The sequence below is a fragment of the Mobula hypostoma genome, chromosome 5, assembly GCF_963921235.1.
Source record: "Mobula hypostoma chromosome 5, sMobHyp1.1, whole genome shotgun sequence".
Lineage (NCBI taxonomy): Eukaryota > Metazoa > Chordata > Chondrichthyes > Myliobatiformes > Myliobatidae > Mobula > Mobula hypostoma.
In genome coordinates, this window is record NC_086101.1 from 150990170 (window position 1) to 151011389 (window position 21220).

The following is a 21220-nucleotide window of genomic DNA, read 5'->3' on the forward strand; positions in this document are numbered from 1 at the left end:
CATTCCTTTCTTCAAAGATGGATGCAGTTTCGGGTTTTATCAATAAAGACATGGAGTATTAAAGTAGAGGTGTTTGTGTATGCAGATGTTACACAAATCTGCATCATCTCATCTTAATGAGTAGACAATAAGTGGACATACCAGGACTAACGAACACTTTCTAAAAGGAATTAAGTAGAGTGTCAAGTCCCACACCACTACTTTCAAAAAAGCTACTTCCTAAGCATTCAGTTCTTGAACCAACCAGCACAACCCTAATCACTACCTCAATACTGCAACACTAAGATAACTTTGCACTACAATGGAGTTTGATTTATCTTTGGTTCTAACTGGGTTCTTTCTAGTACAAATTGTGTAAAATTGATCTTTAATTTATGTTTTTCTTTTGAATGCTGCCTGTCTGATGCTCTATACTTGTATTGCTACTGCTGCAGGTAAGTTTTTCCATTGTGCTTGTGCAAGCATTTCTGCTTTAATCCATGTTATGTTACTGCTTCTTAATACAACTTCGTTTTTAACAACCCATGAACAATTGAATGCTATGGTGTGTAATTAGATAGGATATTTTGGAGTCCAACAATAATGATTTATTTTGGAAATTGGGAAATGATATAATATCAGCATAGCCATAAAGTAGATGAACCCATGCAACAATGCAAACACATGAAGGAAGCTATGAACAGCATTGTGTATGCACCCCACAAACCACCCCCCCCCCCCACCGGATTGACACACGTGAAAAATGTCCAGAATCAGGTTTATTATCACTGAATTTGTGAAATTTCTTTTTTTACAGCAGCAGGATAATGCCACGCATAAAAATTATGACGTTAAATTAAGAAATAATAAAAAATTTAAAAGTGCAAAGAGTGCAAAATAGTAGGGTTGTGTGCATGAATTCATGGACTGTTCAAAAATCATTGACAAGTTAGCAAATGAGGGTGGGTTGATGAGTAGACAAGGATGCTGTGGAAGACTTATTGTAATCACAACAACACACTTACACATGCAGAACCATTATAGCTTGAGCAACAACACATTACTCTAATGTGATGATTTAATTGATAATACAATATCTTGTTATTTAAGAGACTTGTGCTGATGTATTCTTAAGTACTTAGGTGTTTCTTAAGCAAAGATTAATGAGCTTTAGATGTCATTTTGAGTTTTTATATTGAAACTAATGGAATTTTTTTTTGATTTATGAATTTTTCTGTAATCAAACATTTTCTCAGAACACAAGTCCTTCAAAGTTAAGATAAACAGTACTATCATAGGAAATCGATGCACTAAAGTAAGATGGCAGATGCTGATTAATTGATATTGCAATAAAATTGCACAGGTAATTATGAATTTGAACTCTTCAGTTAGGTTTCTAAAGTGGCATTCTGTGCAATTCTGATCTTTCACAACAGGACTGAATCATTCAAAAGTCATAACAACAGGGTAGAAGCTGTTCTTGAGCCTGGTGGTACAGGTTTTCAGGATTTTGCTATCCTCTGCCCAAAGGGTGAGGGGAAAAAGAGAGAATGTTTGAGGTGGGTATGTGATTATGCTGGCTGCTTTTCTGAGGCAGCGAGAAGTATAGACTGAGTCCAATAGAGGAGAGGCTGGTTTTCATGATGTGCTGAGCTGTGTCCACAACTCTGCAATTTCTGCAGAGTAGTTACCATACCAAGCTGTGATGCATCCAGACAGGTCAACCTCCAAAGGTTAATTATCAAAGTGTACTTCTCCACCAGATAGCCAAGAAACCAAGAAAGAAAAGAATGGCAGCACGATCATAAACCCCAAAAAAAAGGACAAAAATGGAACAGGCAGATCGACGTCCCAAATCCCCCTCCCCCACACACAAAAAAACTAGGAAGATCAGGTGAAAAATACAAAAATAAAAAAACTACAATTCTGGGAAAAAAGGGGTCTATAGTCCAAGTCCATATCCAAAACGCAGAAAACCTGGGTAACAGTCTCCGGGCACAGCAGCAGGCCTTTCCCTCTCCGTAGCAGAGCAATCCCACTAGTGATCAAAAGGCAGTCTCCCCTCTCCATAGCAGAGCAATCCTACCAGTGATCAAAAGGCAGTCTTCCATCTCCATAGGAGAGCGATCCCACCAGCGATCAAAAGGCAGGCACCTGGCGCCCACCTTCCGCATTCGTCTCTATGTTTCAATCTCCCTCGTCGTGTTAATCAGTGAAATGGAGTCGAACATCAGCTTGCAGCCTTGTCGCCACTAGGTTTGCGCATGCTGCCTCTGCCTCCCGGAATCCTCTCCAAGACTGCAGGGTGCTGGAACACCCAAGCAATCACCAAACTGCGAATCACAGGTGTCCATGATGCGTCGATAAAAATTGGTAAGGGTCTACATGGAAATGCACAATTTCCTTAGCCTACTGAGGAAGTAGAGGCAGTGGTGAGCTTTCTTAGCTGCCATTCCCAGATTCTATTCTAACCCATTTTATCGAAGCTACACAATCCCCTGTAATGCCATCTCTTCTCACCTCCAAATCTTTTCTTGGATCCCTCAACCACAGTATATTTCATTTCATAGTGACATCATTCAGACAAAACGTCAGGTAACACATTCATGCTAGTAATATTCAGCTCTACATCATTACTTCCCTCAAAATTTCCAATGCCTTCAAGTTTCAACAGCATTTCTGATGCTGAATATTGGATAAGGTTCTTATATTCCAATTAAATATTGCATACATCCAAATAAATTGTTGTTGAGCCCTACCATAAAAAGAAAAAATAAGGAGCAAAAATTATCCCATTACAAGAGTACATCTTCAAAGAATAAAATTTTTTTGCCCTATAGTTCGAAGCAGGAAAAAATAATGCAGAGATCATTAAATCTACTACTAGGTACACATCTTATCAGATGAGAAATTCCATCTGTGGTGCATTGCTTTTTACATTCCACTGAATGTCACAATGTCTGAATTCAACATTGCTAACAGTTTGAATAAAACTTAACAAGAACAGTTCAATGTATCCAGGTGCAATTATTCACCACAAGAACAGCTGTGCAAAACCAAGTGGTAAAGTACGTTATATCATTCTTGCAATGAAGTTAGTGCTGCGTTATGTACAATTCAAACTAACTCAAACTGCAACAAGTGCCGCTGGAAACAAACAATTTGAAAATAAGCAATACAGTGGATTCAGGTTAATTTTGCTATCTGTTAATCAGGGCAGCTGCTAATCTGGGACAATTCTTAAGGAACTAAAACTATTTGAGAAAATTGCTGGGGTTCCCTTTTGTTTATTTGGAACACTATGGCCCTTAATTAGGGCAGGAGAATACTGCCAAACAGGTTCTAACTAACAGCAGTCACGTGCACTTATGTGGGTATTGGACACTGCACCGTGCTAAGAGCAAATGGTCTTTAAGATAGTGTCAATAGCATGCTTTTCTGTTCAAAAAGTAGTGATTTTTGTCACTGATAGTTGACGAAAAATAAGCAGCAAGGCAATTCAGAACTGTTTTGATCACTGCGGTTTCAAGCATTCAAGCTTGCAGATGCCAGAAATGGCCAGGAATGAAAATGAAACGCTTTCACTACTTCAACAAGTTAGAAACTATGAAGAATTTCAAGGCATCAACCATCATCTTGAATGTTACAATGAAAATTAAGATATGGAAAATGCAGTCATCAAAAACAATGTAAGCAGTCCATTATCTATATTAGGTGTCTGCACTGATCTTATTCATTTAGTCAATCAAAAGAGCAATGCTGCCTATACCGGATCAATTCCTCAATTGATAACTTTAGGACTAATACATAGTTTTATAGTACTATATTGATAGTGCTCTCATTTGTTCTGTATTTCATTTAAATACTTAACTTGTTACTCAATTTGTCTTTTAACTATTTCCATGAAATTTTGACTAATTGGGGCAGCCACGTAATTTGGCCAAAATGTACTAGTTCCGATGTGTCTCACTCAACTGGAATCCACTGCATATTATACTATTGACTTCTGTCAATATTTCTCAGGAAGCTGGGTAAGAGATTTACCAAAATGTATTTTAAGTTCTTTGAACATCTAGTGATCCCATTTCATAGGCACTTCCCCACACAAGGTACCACACAATGACAAATGGTATTTTTCATTCTCAAAAATCTGGCTGCTTAGTTTTTTTAAAAAGAGGAAGAAAACTATTAATTTTCTATCCAGACAAGGTAGTTCATCAATGATTCAAGAGTTACGGATGTAACTCTTAACAACATCAAACAAGGTGCTCAAAAGCTGAAAGATCTGAAGGTACATAAGACCAGACCAGATGAACTACACCCTAGGGTTCTAAAAGAGGTAACAGTAGAGATTGTGGAGGCATTAGTAATAATCTTTTAAAAATCATTAGACTCTGGCATGATTCCAAAGGACTGGAAAATTGCAAACGTCACTCCACTCTTTAAGAAAGAACGGAGGCAGCAGAAAGGAAATTATAGACCAGTTAGCCTGATCTCAGTGGTTGGGAAGATGTTGGGAGTCAATTGTTAAGGATGAGCTTATGGAGTACTTGGTGACACAGGACAAGACAAGACAAAAGTCAGCATGATTTCCTTAAGGGAAAATCTTGCCTAAAGAAACTCCTGGAGTTTTTTGAGATGAGAAGTAGGATAGATAAAGGGGATGCAGTGGTGTTGTACATTTGGAATTTCAGAAGGCCTTTGTGGTGCCACCCATGAGGCTGTTTACCAAGTTAAGATATTATAGTGGTATTACAGGAAAGTTACAAGCATGGTTAGAGCATCAGCTGATTGGTAGGAGGCAGCAAGTGGGAATAAAAGGATCCTTTTCTGGTTTTCTGCCAGTGACTAGTGGTGTTCTGCAGGGGTCAGTGTTGGAACCGCTTCTTTTTATTCTGTACATCAATGACTTAGATGATGGAATAGATTACTTTGGTGCCAAGTTTGCAGATGATACAAAGATTGATGGAGGGACAGGTTGTGTTGAGGAAACAGGAAGGCTGCAGAAGCACTTAAACAGATTAGGAGAACGGACAAGAAAGTGGCAAATGAAACACAATGTTGGAAAATGCATGGCCATGCACTTTGGTAGCAGAAATAAATATGCAGACAGTTTTCCAAATGGAGAGAAAACCAAAAAATCTGAGGTACAAAGGGACTTTGTATCCATTGGGTTGGACGAGACATTGGATGCACAGCAACTCTGGTAGGCTCTGTAAGACATTACTTCCTACAAAGCAAAACCCAATACTATGAATGGCAGCGATGTTTCACTACCAGACAAACTCAACATCTTCTATGCCTGCTCTGAAAGGGAGAACACAACTACAGCTGTGAAGATCCCTGCTGCACCTGATGACCCTGTGATCTCCGTCTCAGAGGCTGATGTTAGGCTGGCTTTAAAGAGAGTGAACGCCCGCAAGGTGGAAGGTCCCAATGGAGTACCTGGTAAGGCTCTGAAAACCTGCGCCAACCAACTAGCAGGAGTATTCAAGGGCAATTTCAACCTCTCATTGCTACGGGCAGAAATTCCCACTTGCTACAAAAAGGCAATAATTATACCAGTGCCTAAGAAAAGTAATGTGGGCTGCCTTAATGACTATTGCCCAGTAGCACTCACATCAACAGTGATGAAATGCTTTGAGAGGTTGGTCATGACTAAACTGAACTCCTGCCTCAGCAAGGATCTGCCCATCGCCACAATAGGTCAACGGCAGACACAATCTCTATGGCTCTCCAAATGGCTTTAGACCACCTGGACAACATAAACACCCACGTCAGGATGCTGTTCATCGACTACAGTTCAGCATTTAATACCATCAATCGCACAATACTGATTGAGAAGTTACAGAACCTGGGCCTCTATACCTCCCTCTGCAATTAGATCCTCGACTTCCTAACCGGACGACCACAATCTGTGCGAATTGGTGATAACATATCCTCCTTGCTGACAATCAACACTGGTGCACCTCAGGGGTGTGTGCTTAGCCCACTGCTCTGCTCTCTCTATTCCCATGATTGTGTGGCTAGGCATTGCTCAAATACCATCTATACATTTGCTGACAATACACCCTACTGTTGGTAGAATCTCAGGTGGTGACGAGATGGCGTACAGGAGTAAGATATGCCAATTAGTGGAGTAACAATCTGGCACTCAACATCAATAAAACGAAAGAGCTGATTATGGATTTCAGGAAGGTTAAGACGAAGGTATACATACTAATCTGCATGGAGGGATCAGAAGTGGAGAGAATGAGCAGCTTCAAGTCCCTGTAAGTCAAGATCTCTGAGGATCTAACCTGGTCCCGACAGGTCGATGTAGTTATAAAGAAGGCAAGACAGTGGGTATACTTTATTAGGAGTTTGAAGAGATTTAGCATGTCAGCGAATACACTCAAAAACTTCTATAGCTGTACCGTGGAGAGCATTCTGACAGGCTGCATCACTGTCTGGGATGGAGGGGCTACTGCACAAGACCGAAGGAAGCTGCAAAATCTAATCAGCTCCATCTTGGGTAATAGCCTACAAAGTACCCAGAACATCTTTAGGGAGTGGTGTCTCAGAAAGGCAGCTGAAATTATTAAGAACCTCCAGCATCCAGGGCATGCCCTTTTCTCACTGTTACCATCAGGTAGGAGGTACAGAAGCCTAAAAGCACACATTGTGATTCAGGAACAGCTTCTTCCCATCTGCCATCCGATTCCTAAATGGATATTGAATCTTTGGACACTGCCTCACTTTTTTAAAATATACAGTATTTCTGTTTTTGAACACTTTTAATCTATTCAATATATGTAAATGATTTGTTTATTTTTTTCTCTCTCTGCTAGATTACGTATTGCATTGAACTGCTGCTGCTAAGTTAACAAATTTCACATCACATGCCGGTGAAAATAAACCTGATTCTGATTCTGACTTGAGAGTCCTTGTGCAGAACACTCTAAAACTTGCAGGTTGAGTCAGTGGTGAGGAAGGCAAATGCAATGTTTGCATTCATTTCAAGAGGTCGAGAATACAAGAGCAGGGTTGTGATACTGAGGCTTTATAAGGCACTAGTAAGGCCTCACCTTAAGTACTGTGAACAGTTTTAGTCATAGTGATAGTCATATTTTATTGATCCCGGGGGAAATTGGTTTTCGTTACAGTTGCACCATAAATAATAAATAGTAATAAAACCATAAATAGTTAAATAGTAATATGTAAATTATGCCAGTAAATTATGAAATAAGTCCAGGACCATCTTATTGGCTCAGGGTGTCCGACCCTCCAAGGGAGGAGTTGTAAAGTTTGATGGCCACAGGCAGGAATGACTTCCTATGACGCTCTGTGTTGCATCTCGGTGGAAGAGTCTCTGGCTGAATGTACTCCTGTGCCCAACCAGTACATTATGTAATGGATGGGAGACATTATCCAAGATGGCATGCAACTTGGACAGCATCCTCTTTTCAGACACCACCGTCAGAGAGACCAGTTCCATCCCCACAACATCACTGGCCTTACGAATGAGTTTGTTGATTCTGTTGGTGTCTGCTACCCTCAGCCTGCTGCCCCAGCACACAACAGCAAACATGATAGCACTGGCCACCACAGACTCGTAGAACATCCTCAGCATCGTCCGGCAGATGTTAAAGGACCTCAGTCTCCTCAGGAAATAGAGATGGCTCTGACCCTTCTTGTAGACAGCCTCAGTGTTCTTTGACCAGTCCAGCTTATTGTCAATTCGTATCCCCAGGTATATGTAATCCTCCACCATGTCCACACTGACCCCCTGGATGGAAACAGGGGTCACTGGTACTTTAGCTCTCCTCAGGTCTACCACCAGCTCCTTAGTCTTTTTCACATTAAGCTCCAGATAATTCTGCTCACACCATGTGACAAAGTTTCCCTGTACTCAGCCTCATCTCCCTTGCTGATGCATCCAACTATGGCACAGTCATCAGAAAAGTTCTGAAGATGACAAAGCTCTGTGCAGTAGTTGAAGTCCGAGGTGTAATTGGTGAAGAGAAAGGGAGACAAGACAGTCCCCTGCGGAGCCCCAATGCTGCTGATCACTCTGTCGGACACACAGTGTTGCAAGCACACGTACTGTGGTCTGTCAGTCAGGTAATCAAGAATCCATGACACCAGGGAAGCATCCACCTGCAACGCTGTCAGCTTCTCCCCCAGCAGAGCAGGGCAGAAGGTGTTGAACGCACTGAAGAAGTCAAAAAACGTGACCCTCACAGTGCTCGCTGGCTTGTCCAGGTGGGCGTGGACACGGTTCAGCAGGTAGACGATGGCATCCTCAACTCCTAGTCGGGGCTGGTAGGCAAACTGGAGGGGATTGAAGTGTGGCCTGACCATAGGCCAGAGCAGCTCCAGAACAAGTCTCTCCAGGGTCTTCATGATGTGGGAGGTCAATGCCACCAGTCTGTAGTCATTGAGGCCGCCGGGACGCGGCATCTTCGGCACAGGGACGAGGCAGGACGTCTTCCACAGTACAGGAACTCTCCGGAGCCTCAGGCTCAGGTTGAATACATGGCGAAGTACTCCACATAGTTGAGGGGCACAGGCTTTGAGCACCCTGGTACTGACACCGTCCAGTCCTGCAGCCTTGCTTGGGTTGAGACGTTTCAGCTGTCTTCTCACCTGTTCAGCTGTGAAGCCCACTATGATGGTTTCGCGTGGGGAAGAGGTATAGTCATGAGAGCAGGGTGGGGGACTGTGAGGAGGGGTAGGAGGGGAGAGTGGAATATGTTTTGGTTGGGGGCCAATAACAGATGACTCATGTGGATGGGCAGGGGCCACAATGTCAAATCTGTTAAAGAACAGGTTAAGTTGGTTGGCCCTGTCCACATTGCCTTCAGCTCCTCTGTTGCTGGTTTGCCAGAACCCAGTGATGGTCCTCATCCCCCTCCAGACCTCTCTCATGTTGTTCTGCTGGAGTTTCCACTCAAGCTTCCTCCTGTACCTGTCTTTAGCCTCCCTGATCCTGGCTTTCAGGTCCCTCTGTATTACCCTCAGCTCCTCCCTATTTCCATCTCTAAACGCCCTCTTTTTAGTGTTCAGGATTTCCTTTTGTTACCCATGGCTTGTTATTTGAATAACAAAGGACAGTTCTTGTCGGAACACTGCAGTCCACACAGAAGTTGATGTAACCAGTGATGCACTCTGTGAGCCCATCAATATCCTCTCCATGTGGCTCACAGAGTGCCTGCCAGTCTGTCACCTCAAAACAACCCTGGAGCACCTCATAAGCCTCCTCCAACCATTTTCTCACTGTCCTCGAGGTTGCCGATTTACTCTTCACCAGAGGCACGTAGCAGGGTTTTAGATGCACCAGGGTGTGATCTGACCTTCCCAGTGGGGGGAGGGGGGAGGAGCTGTATGCATCCTTAACGTTAGCGTACATCAAATCCAGAGTCCTCTCCCCTCTGGTTGTACAGCTCACATACTGAGTGAAGTTGGGCAGTGTTCTAGCCATGGTAACATGGTTCAAGTCACCCGAGATGGTAATGAGGGCACTCGGGTGCTGGGTTTGTAATCTGGCTATGACGGTGTAAATGATGTTACACACCGGTGTCGGGTTGGCAGAGGGAGGGATGTACACAACAACCACAATTGCATGCGAGATTTCCCTTGGCAAATAATATCGTCGGAGTCCAACAGCAAAAAGTTCAATATCCGGGCTACAAACACGTTCCTTGATCGTAATATGCCCAGGATTGCACCGTCTGTTGTTTACCAGAACCTCCAGATCTAAGGAAAGAGTAGAGGTGGAAAGGATATTTCCCATGGTGGAGGAGTATAAGACAAGAGGGCATAGTCTCAAAATAGAGGGGCATCCTTTAAAACAGATACAGAGAAACTTCTTTAGCCAGAGGGTGGTGAATTTGTGGGTATTTGTTACCACAGGCAGCTGTGGAGGCCAGGTCGCTGGGTGTATTTAAGTCGGAGATTGATAGTTCTTGATTGGCCATGGCATCAAAGGTTAAGGGGAGAAGGCCGAAGAGTGGGTCTAAGGAAGGGGAAAAAAAAGAACAGCCATAATTGAATGGTGAAGCAGACTCAATGGGCCAAATGACCCAATTCTACTATGTCTTATAGTCTAACATGACATAACAAAATGTCCCAAGACATTTCAAAGTAAGGTTAGCAAACAAGACTGGGTACCGATTCACAAAAGGAAATATTAGGGCAGATTATCAAAAGCTTGGTTAGAGTTTTTATGAAACATCTTGGAGGGAATGAGCTCTGGGGTTCTGGGCTATTATAGGTGAAAGCAAAGCTGCCAATGGTGAAACAAGTATATGTTGGATGATCAAGAAACGAGAACCTAAGGCATGTAGATATATCACGAGGTATTTAAGATGGCAAAGATTAAAGAGAAGGAAGGGATCGGATCATAGCTGAATGTGAATCTCAATGATATTTTTTAAATTAAGGAGCTGATTAAATGGGAACAAATGTAGGGACCTGTGCAAGTTAGGGCAGTAAGAGCAGAATTTTGGTCTCAAATTCACATTGCATATAATAAGGAAAACTGGCCAGGAGTTCCTTACCCAATCTGATTCCATCTGCCCACCACCCACAAACTTAACCCACTGGATCTCCTATCACCTCCCACCACTGTTCACATCTGCCCATGTCTCTTAGTTACCTGGTTCCACTCACCACCTTCCTTTTTTTAAAAAATCAGACTCCATAATCTCAGGCCCTTTGTTGTCTCCGTTACACAGGCTCTGTCACTTTTACTGCCCTTCCAAGCCCCTCCTGACTCCATTTGCCCATCAACCCTTCCTCACCTGCACTCCTGCCTCAACCCTTCCTTTCACTTCTTTATATGAGCTATATCTCCCTTTTAGACACTTACTCCTGAAGCAGGATCTCCACCTGAAAAGCCAACTTGCTGCCTGGCCCACAGAGTTCTTCCATCAATTTGTTTTTTGATTCAAATTTAATTGATACCTAATATTTAGTGCCTACATACTAACTAGTACCTATGTTATTTTAGACATTCATGTTTGATTGTATACATTATCTGCTCAATTATTAATTCATTGTGACATACACCACCTTCAAGTTCTACAACAAAATACAAAGCTCTTGGGAAGAGGAAATGAAGTCCTGCCATGGAGCTCCTCAAAGACACTGTTATTTCTTTTTCACAAGGATTGTCAATAAACATCAAAAGCTTAATTCAATATTTATGATTCATAATCCATAGAGTGAAGACAATAATAAACACTGCATTAAAGACTAAATTCCTTACAGTTCATAAATAATAGTTTCAAAGCAGATAAGTCCAGTTGATACCAAACCAATTACTTTGGTGTAATTGATACACAAATTACCTACCTCATCATAGAGGCTGCCACTGACATCTGCTCCGTAGATCGGTGCTACAAAGGTCAAATTTTTCCAGTATTTGCGTTCAAGATCTTCATAATCTAGGTATCTTGGAGTGCAGTATCTGCTTCAAAACAAATGATCTGAAAAGATTTCTGAAGCCAAATATCTGGTAAAAAAAAATTACCCTCATTTCTTCATAGTCTTCTTCCTCATTTAAATTAGGGACAATAAGGGTTAAGTGCAGGAGAAAGAGGATAAAAAAACCAGTTTGCCTTCCAACTACTCAGCTAAGAAATACCCTCAGTCAATTTCTTTGATGGTACATAATTATACTAGTATCAGATTTGAAAGGTCAGTGTAATAACTACACCAGACAATAAAATAGAAAATGCTGAAAGTACTCATCAGATCAAGCAGCATTTGTGAAGACCAAATGTTTCAGGTCCGACATCATTCATCAAAAATTCCAGTAAAGTTCAATCACTCTCACTTTTATTTCAGATTTCCAGCATCTGCAATATTTGGCTTTTGGAGCTTATCTCCTTTCCTTTCTCCAAGTCATTGACATATATTGTAAACAAATGCTCCAATCAGTATGGTACTCTATTGGTCATGGGGTGCAAACTCTTCCCCACTAAATTTAATACTTTATCCTCATTTACAGCCTTCCTCTGGTATACTGATCCAGTGAAATAGATGGCAGGCAAAACAAAAGATTTTTGCTGTACCTAAGTAGATGTGGCATTATTAGTTTATTAACTTGAGGATTATATGACGGAAGAGGTTGCCTGAGTCAGTGGTGGAGGCAGATACACTAGTGAAGTTTAAGAGACTACTGGACAGGTATATGGAGGAATTTAAGGTGGGGGTTTATATGGGAGGCAGGGTTTGAGGGTCGGCACAACATTGTGGGCCGAAGGGCCTGTACTGTGCTGTACTATTCTATGTTCTATGTTCTATAAGAGCAAAGAGGAAAAGTGTAGTGCAGGCAGGCAATAAGGTGCATGGCCATGGATGAAGTAACTGTGAGGTCTGGAGTCCATCTTAACATACAAGAGATCTACTCAATAGTTTTATAGCAGCAGAATAGGCGTCCTCAAGTCCGGTGGTACAAGCTTTTAAGCAATTATATTTTCTGCCCAATGAAATTGGGGGGGAGAAGAAAAAATATGCAGGGAGGGAAGGGTCTCTGATTATGCAGGCTGCTCCTTTGAGCAGTGAGAGGTGTAGACGGAGTCCATAGAGGGGAGACTGATGAAAATTATCCCCTTATAGCCCTTACTGATCCTGCCTATTAGTCAATCATCAATTTGTACTTCCAAAACCATAGATCTCATCAAGTGATTTAACCTTCTGTGAAGCAGTCTGTCAAACACCTTCTGGAAGTCCAAGTATAATACATTTATTGGTTTCACTCTGCTTGAGACTTCTTCCAAACCCCCCCAAAAAATTGTTGTGAAGTATCTTTCCACTAAATTTAATATTTTATCCTCACTTACAGCTTTCCTTTGGTAAATAAATATAACTCTTACCCATCTTGGTTAGCATGAGGAGACTAAATACTCAGAGTTCACCATATATAATGGCTTATTTTGTTAAATTCAATAGTTGAGTCAGCTTCGGAGCCATATGTGGCTCCCTCTAACATTCCCCATTATGACTGTAAGGAAAAGATTAGCTAGTTTTGAAATACTACCTATTTTCAATTTCTCCATTTAAAACAAACTCTTTTCACTTATGAACACAAACAATTGCTTTTATGTTTTACGGGAGACAAGAGATTACAGACACTGGAATCTAGAGCAACAAGCAAACTGCTGGAGAAACTCAGCAGGTCAAGCAGCATCTTGGGTGGGAAAATAACATATTTCTACTGCAGGATTTTGACTCGAAAAGTTGACAAATCTGCCCACTCCACACAACCACCACCACACCACAGATGATACTCAACCTGCTGAATTCCTCCAGCAGACTGTTTATTATTAAATGTTTTACAACTGATGTTTCAGAAAACCATCAGCTACATTAGATCATGGAAACTGTACAAACTGAAAGGAGGAGGTGCTTGCTGTCTTGAGGAAAATTAAAGTGGATAAATCCCCGGGACCTGACAGGGTGTTCCCTCGGACCTTGAAGGAGACTACTGTTGAAATTGCAGGGGCCCTGGCAGAAATATTTAAAATGTCGCTGTCTACAGGTGAGGTGCCGGAGGATTGGACCGTGGCTCATGTTGTTCCGTTGTTTAAAAAAGGATCAAAAAGTAATCCGGGAAATTATAGGCCAGTAAGCTTAACGTCGGTAGTAGTTAAGTTATTGGAGGGAGTACTAAGAGACAGAATCTACAAGCAGTTGGATAGACAGGGACTTATTAGGGAGAGTCAACATGGCTTTGTGCGTGGTAGGTCATGTTTGACCAATCTATTGGAGTTTTTCGAGGAGGTTACCAGGAAAGTGGATGAAGGGAAGGCATTGGATATTGTCTACATGGACTTCAGTAAGGCCTTTGACAAGGTCCCGCATGGGAGGTTAGTTAGGAAAATTCAGTCGCTAGGTATACATGGAGAGGTGGTAAATTGGATCAGACATTGGCTCGATGGAAGAAGCCAAAGAGTGGTAGTAGAGAATTGCTTCTCCGAGTGGAGGCCTGTGACTAGTGGTGTGCCACGGGGATCAGTGCTGGGCCCATTGTTATTTGTCATCTATATCAATGATCTGGATGATAATGTGGTAAATTGGATCAGCAAATTTGCTGATGATACAAAGATTGGAGGTGTATATAGACAGTGAGGAAGGTTTTCAGAACCTGCAGAAGGATTTGGACCAGCTGGAAAAATGGGCTGAAAAATGGCAGATGGAGTTTAATACAGGCAAGTGTGAGGTATTGCACATTGGAAGGACAAACCAAGGTAGAACATACAGGGTTAATGGAAAGGCACTGAGGAGTGCAGTAGAACAGAGGGATCTGGGAATACAGATACAAAATTCCTTAAAAGTGGCGTCACAGATAGATAGGGTCGTAAAGAGAGCTTTTGGTACATTGGCCTTCATCATTCAAAGTATTGAGTATAAGAGCTGGAATGTTATGATGAGGTTGTATAAGGCATTGGTGAGGCCGAATCTGGAGTATTGTGTTCAGTTTTGGTCACCAAATTACAGGAAGGATATAAATAAGGTTGAAAGAGTGCAGAGAAGGTTTACAAGGATGTTGCCGGGACTTGAGAAACTCGGTTACAGAGAAAGGTTGAATAGGTTAGGACTTTATTCCCTGGAGCGTAGAAGAATGAGGGGAGATTTGATAGAGGTATATAAAATTATGATGGGTATAGATAGAGTGAATGCAAGCAGGCTTTTTTCCACTGAGGCAAGGGGAGAAAAAAACCAGAGGACATGGGTTAAGGGTGAGGGGGGAAAAATTTAAAGGGAACATTAGGGGGGGGCTTCTTCACACAGAGAGTGGTGGGAGTATGGAATGAGCTGCCAGACGAGGTGGTAAATGCTGGTTCTTTTTTAACATTTAAGAATAAATTGGACAGATACATGGATGGGAGGTGTATGGAGGGATATGGTCCGTGTGCAGGTCAGTGGGACTAGGCAGAAAATGGTTCGGCACAGCCAAGAAGGGCCAAAAGGCCTGTTCCTGTGGTGTAGTTTTTCTATGGTTTCTATGGTTTTCTATTAATATGAAGTTTTGAAGCAAGAATAAATGGAAACATTGGAGAGTAATTGAAGCAACACACATAAAAGTTGCTGGTGAACGCAGCAGGCCAGGCAGCATCTCTAGGAAGAGATATAGAGTCACCTGCTGTGTGTACCTCTTCCTAGAGATGCTGCCTGGCCTGCTGCGTTCACCAGCAACTTTTATGTGTGTTGCTTGAAATTCCAGCATCTGCAGATTTCCCTGTGTTTGGAGAGTAATTGAAACTCATTTTTCAGAGCAAAAACTTAGTTTAATCACATTGTTGTCTAAAACTGATGATTTGTTTTAAAATGTAACTTTGACATCTTTTCCCGAAATCCTCAATACTAAAAGATCCATAAAATAATACATCCTCATAATATTACACTTACTTATCATTATTAGCCAAATTTCTGAATTCCTTTACAGTCAACGGTTTTTGCTGTATGTTATACTGAGTAAAAAGGCCCGACTGTCCCGTAACCATTTGCTGAATTGGAGCAGGAATAATCAAGTTATCGATGTTGTTGTAATTTCTTCTAGGTTTCCAATCCTTCGGTGGAATCACCTAGGCACAAAATTTTAAATCTCAGAAGATGCAAGTAATCCTGCACTTTGATTTTTTTTTAAATCTATAAAACTTTCTTATCGACAATGCTACACATTGTAAATAATAAGTAAACTCTATCTTAACTGCACACATATTTTGCCTACTTTTAAGTTTAGTTATCTAGCAAAGTTCAAAGTAAATCTTTCTAAGTATATATATATTATCATATACTACCTTGAGTTTAATCTTCTTGCAGGCATTTACAAGAAAAAGAATTTTGGTAGAATTTTACAATAAAACTATACATAAAACTGACAAACAACCAATGTGCAAAAGACAAACTGCAAATAAAAACACAATTGAGAAATGAATTATAGAGTCCTTGAAAGTGAGTCTGTATGTCACAGAGTCAGATCAGAGTAGTGGTGAATGAAATTATCCACACTGGTTCTGGAGCCTGACAGTTGCAGGGTAATAACTGTCCCTGAAACCCGTTGTGTGAGAACTAAGGCTTCTATACCTCCTGCCTGATTGGAAGTAGTGAGAAGGTGGTATGGGTTTAGACAGCAAGGTTCTTTGATGATGGATGCTGCTTTCTTGTAGCAAATGTACTCAATGGTGGGGAGAGTTTTGCCCATGATGGTCTGGGCTGTACCTACCACTTTCTGTCGTCTTTTCTGCTTCTGGGCATTGGTGCTTCCATACCAAATAGTAATGCAACCAGTTAGGATACTCTCCACTGTGCACCTATAGACATTCGGCAAATTTTTTGACATGCCAAATCTACGCAAACTTCTAATAAAGTAGAAGTGCTGTCGTGCCTTCTTTATGATGACACTTCTGTGCTGATCACAGGAAAGCTCCTCTGATACATTAATGGCAAGTAATTTAAAGCTGCAGACTCTCTCCATAAAAGTTGCTGGTGAACGCAACAGGCCAGGCAGCATCTCCAGGAAGAGGTACAGTCGACGTTTCAGGCCGAGACCCTTCGTCAGGACTAACTGAAAGAAGAAATCTCTTACCAGCTCTTCTTTCAGTTAGTCCTGACAAAGGATCTCCACCCGAAACGTCGACTGTACCTCTTCCTAGAGATGCTGCCTGGCCTGCTGCGTTCACCCGCAACTTTGATGTGTGTTGCTTGAAATTCCAGCATCTGCAGATTTCCTCGTGTTTGAGACTCTCTCCACCTCTGTTTCCTCAATGAGGACTAGCTGATGGACCTTCAGCTTCTTCCTCCTGTAGTTGATAAGCAACTCTTGGGTTTTGCTTTACTACTTATGTAATTGGTGAATGCTTACATTTGGGTCCCTTTGCTCCTCAATCTCATTTGGAAATAGCACATAAATATATACACAACCATTTATTCTTCCTGCTAAAATATGTTACTTTACATATATGGAAAATTATTTGCCTATTATATGCCCTATTTTAGGTGCATGAATGTTCGACTATGGTGCATATTTTGTTTATATCAACTCCAGAATTTGGCATTTTCTCGAATTTTAAAATTGAGTTTCTATTCTCAAATCATCAATACAGTGAACAAAGGTGATTTAAGCACCAAGACTTCTGCACACTTCCCAGCTTTTGTTGATCTGAATGGCTATGCTTAAATTCTATTCTACTTTCTCTCCTGTAGACAGCTTGTTATCTATTTTGCTTCCTGGCACCCAACAACTCCACATGCTCTGAACAAATATGGATCCTCCAGATTACTCAGCAAAAACTAATTGCCTTACGGCTCCCTGCACTACTTCAGTCTCTCTTTTAAATATAGGAATTGCATTAAACCTCTGCTAGTCTTCTCGAATGACTCTCCTTTCTAAAAATAACTTCCACGTATATTTCGTAAGTCTTTCTCTTCCTCATAACCTTAAATATGCAAGAATTATTCCCTGGAGCGGAGGAGGATGAGGAGAATATGAGAGGGATACAAAATTATGAGGAGTATAGACAGGGTAAATGCAAACAAGCTTTTTGAACTCTGTAGAAACCCTTAAGATTCTCCTTCACCCTGTCCGCCAGAGGATTCCCAGTCCTTTATTTAGCCCTCCTAATTTTCTTCAAGTATTTTCTTGCACTTCTTATACTCAAGTGCCTTATTTGTTCTTTACTGTTTATATCTGCTATGAACCTCATTGTTCTTAACTAGGGCCTCAATATCCCTTGAAAACCAAGGTTCCCTAAAACTGCTAGCCTTGCCATTTATTCCAACAATCTCAGTACTTCACTTTGGAAAATAACCTGTCCTTTCTGATGCCATCAGAATTGGCCTTTCACCAATTGAGAATTTCAACCCAAGGAGCATTCCTATCCTTTTCCACAACTACTAATTGAATTATGATCATTAGACGCAAGGTGCTCCCCTATACAAACGTCTGTCACCTGCCCTGTCTCATTCCCTATCACACTAGACCCAGTACCACACTCTCTCTAGTTGGGACCTCTATATATTAAGAAAACTTTCCCGAACACGTAACAAACTCTATCACATCCAGTCATTTTACACTCTGGTTCCCCTCTTACCTTGTCTCTACTCCTCACCTGCCTATCACCTCCCCCTGGTGTCCCTCCTCCTTCCCTTTCTCCCGTGGTCAACTCTCATCTCCTCTCAAGATTCCTTCTTCTTCATTCCTTATTACCTCCCAGCTCCTCACTTCATTCCCCCTCCCCTAATGACCTGGCTTCAGCTATCACCTTTTAGCTTGTTCTCATTTCCTCAACCAACTTTCTTATTCTGGCTTCTTTCCCGGTCCTGATGAAGGGTCTCAGCCTAAAACATCAACTGATTATTAATTTCCATAGATGCTGCCTGACCTGCTGAGCTCCTCCAGCATTTTGTGTGTGTTATTTAACAATTATCTATTGTCTATTTTCAGCATTTAAAATGAACAGCTAAGAATTTTTCTAGGTATTACATCAAAGTAAACCATCAAGCTTGAATTTCCTACCTTTGCAAGACCTGCTCGGTGTGCACCCTGAGACTCCATGTATGCAATATACTTGGAAAAATTCTTAAACTCTTCCATTGTGGGGTGGAAAGTCATAATTTTGCATGAAAATTTTGATGGGGACCCTGCTTCTTCTCTTGCCATGATGACAAGAAACACGTGTTGTTTCCACCTAAAGTTAAAATGATACTCAACATTATTTATCAAACCATAAAGGCACATTACATTCATAATTAAGCGTTTAAATTATTAGTGCCACAACCTTAGGTTAAAATTTTTATTGTAAAGAAGATATTCATGTCAGATACAGAGAAGCGGTGAATTTGGGAGTTATTATATTACAGTTGAACTCTCATCAGGTTCTGGTGGAAAAACATTCATCAGAATTATTAACTGTTTCTCTTTTTCCAAATACAGCCCAACCTGTTGAGGAGTTCCAGCACTTTGCTTTTAGACTTCCAACATTTGTAGTTATTTTGTTTTTAGTATCACATCAGACTTTCCTGTAGTAAAATCAAAAAGCATGGATACAACTATGATACAACTATTTCAAGATGACTGTCATTTTTCAGATGAGGTTAAAACCAAAAACCCATTCCAGTGAATATGAAACATCTGACACAACCAACAAAAGTAAATTAACTAAATGCACAAACATTATACATAACAGTGACAAAGTATACACTCAACATGACGATGCAAACCTGTACACTAAGCTTGCCACCATAATCAATGATGTTCGACCAGTCCTCAGCACTGATTTAATGTGTTTTGAACATCTATGCAGACAGTCCACTTAATTACTCACTTATTACAATACACAAGGGCCTTCAGCCCATCAGGTCCATACTAACTCTAAAAGAGCATTCCCATAGTTCCCTCCTTATTTCCCACCAAACTTACATTTTGGTTTCTCACAAACCAGTCACTCCCCCTTAATTCTTTTGTTACTGAGCTCCAGCAAGGTGTAAATTACAGCAGCCAGTTAATCTACCAACACGTTTTTATAATACAAGATGAAATCACAGCACACAGCAGAAACCCATGCAGTCAGAGGAAAAACAGACAGCACCCGAGTTTAGAGTTCATGAAGATCTGAGATAGCAGAGTGATACCGAGCATATGCTTCAGCCCTCGCCAACCCTCCTGGAAAAAGTTCAAGAAAAATAGCAGCACCTCCTAAAAGATGCAAAAACAAAAGTGATCAAAGAGGAAATCAAAACCCTGATGAACGCACAAGGCAACTGGAATGAAGGGAATTAAGGTCAATAAATCACAAGACCACGTGCATAGAGAAATAAAGGACGAAATTTATGAAATCCCGAAAGTTATGCATGCAAAGTCAATAAATGCAGGCAAGTTCTCAGTGGTAAAAAAACAAAATAGAATTTTCAAATAAAATAGCAAAATAAAGCCAACTACCAACTTGTCTTACAAGAATGTTTTGAAGTCATCATTTGGATGATTAATTACTTTCAAATGTGTGACATTTAAAGGGATTTCAAGTATAAAAGGAATTTGTCCTTTTACTCTTATACTTGTTTTTTAAAATTAAATTCACTACAGAGTCAAAGGCTACAAAAGAGAAGTTTAGTGCAGCTAAGTTACGCTAAGGATATCTGAATTTAGCATGTAATGACACTTGCAAAACTAAGAGAAACAGAATACACATTTTTCAAGCTTTACACTTAATGACAAATTTAATCATCACAAGGTTGTTATTTTTACCAGAAAAGAGGAAGAAAAGGGAACTATTCTACTGTTTCTTGTGCTTTTATAATATTATTGACAGTACGCTTTATCAACCAAAGCTTAATGTGCAGATCTCATTTAGTTTCCTTCTGGGTTAGCAAGGTGATGGAAGTACCCAAGAAACAAATCTAAACGGAATGTAGCTGGATTGTTTCCCGATCCAAACTAACCATTCCAAAGTCTCTCTACCGAGCAAGACAACATCACTGGGTCAAAGCACTGCAGGAATATCTTTACCATATGAATTACAATGATTCATCAAGATGGCTCACTGACATCATCTTGAGACAATCATTGATGAGATTCCTAAAGGTACCCATCACTGAGTGGCTAGCATTTATTAATCTTCCAGTGAAGTTTATAAATTTACTAAGCCATAAAATATTTGGATGGATATAACACAAACTTACATCTCTGTTGCATTCAGTAGAGGTTAATTAAATACAAGGGAAACGACCCCCACCCCCCGGAGGTGATCAATGGTACAACCTAACTTTGAGGTCTGTTACAAAATGAGATTCATCATTAATATCTTCAGATATTCAGAGCACCCATTGCTTGTACAACATGATTACAATAATATAGAAACATAGAAAACCTACAGCACAATGCAGGCCCCTCGGCCCACAAAGTTGTGCTGGACACGTCCCTACCTTAGAAATTACTAGGCTTACCTATAGCCCTCTATTTTTCTAAGCTCCATGTACCTATCCAAAAGTCTCTTAAAAGACCCTATCATATCCGCCTCCACCACCATTGCCGGCAGCCCATTCCACGCACTCACTACTCTTTGTGTAAAAAAAACTTACCCCTGACATCTCCTCTGTATCTGCTCCCCAGCACCTTAAACCTGTGTCCTCTTGTGGCAACCATTTCAGCCCTGGGAAAAAGCCTCTGACTACCCACACGATCAATGCCTCTCACCATTATCAAACAAATTTCTCAAAACCATAAGACATACAAGCAGAATTAGGCCATTCA

The 21220-nt window shown here is 40.9% G+C and overlaps 1 protein-coding gene across 4 annotated transcripts in view; it reads right to left on the minus strand.

Moving 5' to 3' along the window:
- LOC134347073 (lysine-specific demethylase 4C-like) overlaps positions 1-21220 on the minus strand; it is a 394026-nt gene that overhangs the window by 360205 nt on the left and 12601 nt on the right. For all 4 annotated transcript variants that reach the window (XM_063049177.1, XM_063049178.1, XM_063049180.1 and 1 more), the window contains exons 2-4: positions 18488-18659; positions 15379-15554; positions 11317-11431 (exon numbers count right to left, since the gene is read on the minus strand). In XM_063049177.1, the coding sequence (XP_062905247.1) occupies positions 11317-11431; positions 15379-15554; positions 18488-18631 (435 nt within the window). In that variant the 5' untranslated portion in view covers positions 18632-18659. The remainder of the gene's footprint in view (positions 1-11316; positions 11432-15378; positions 15555-18487; positions 18660-21220) is intronic.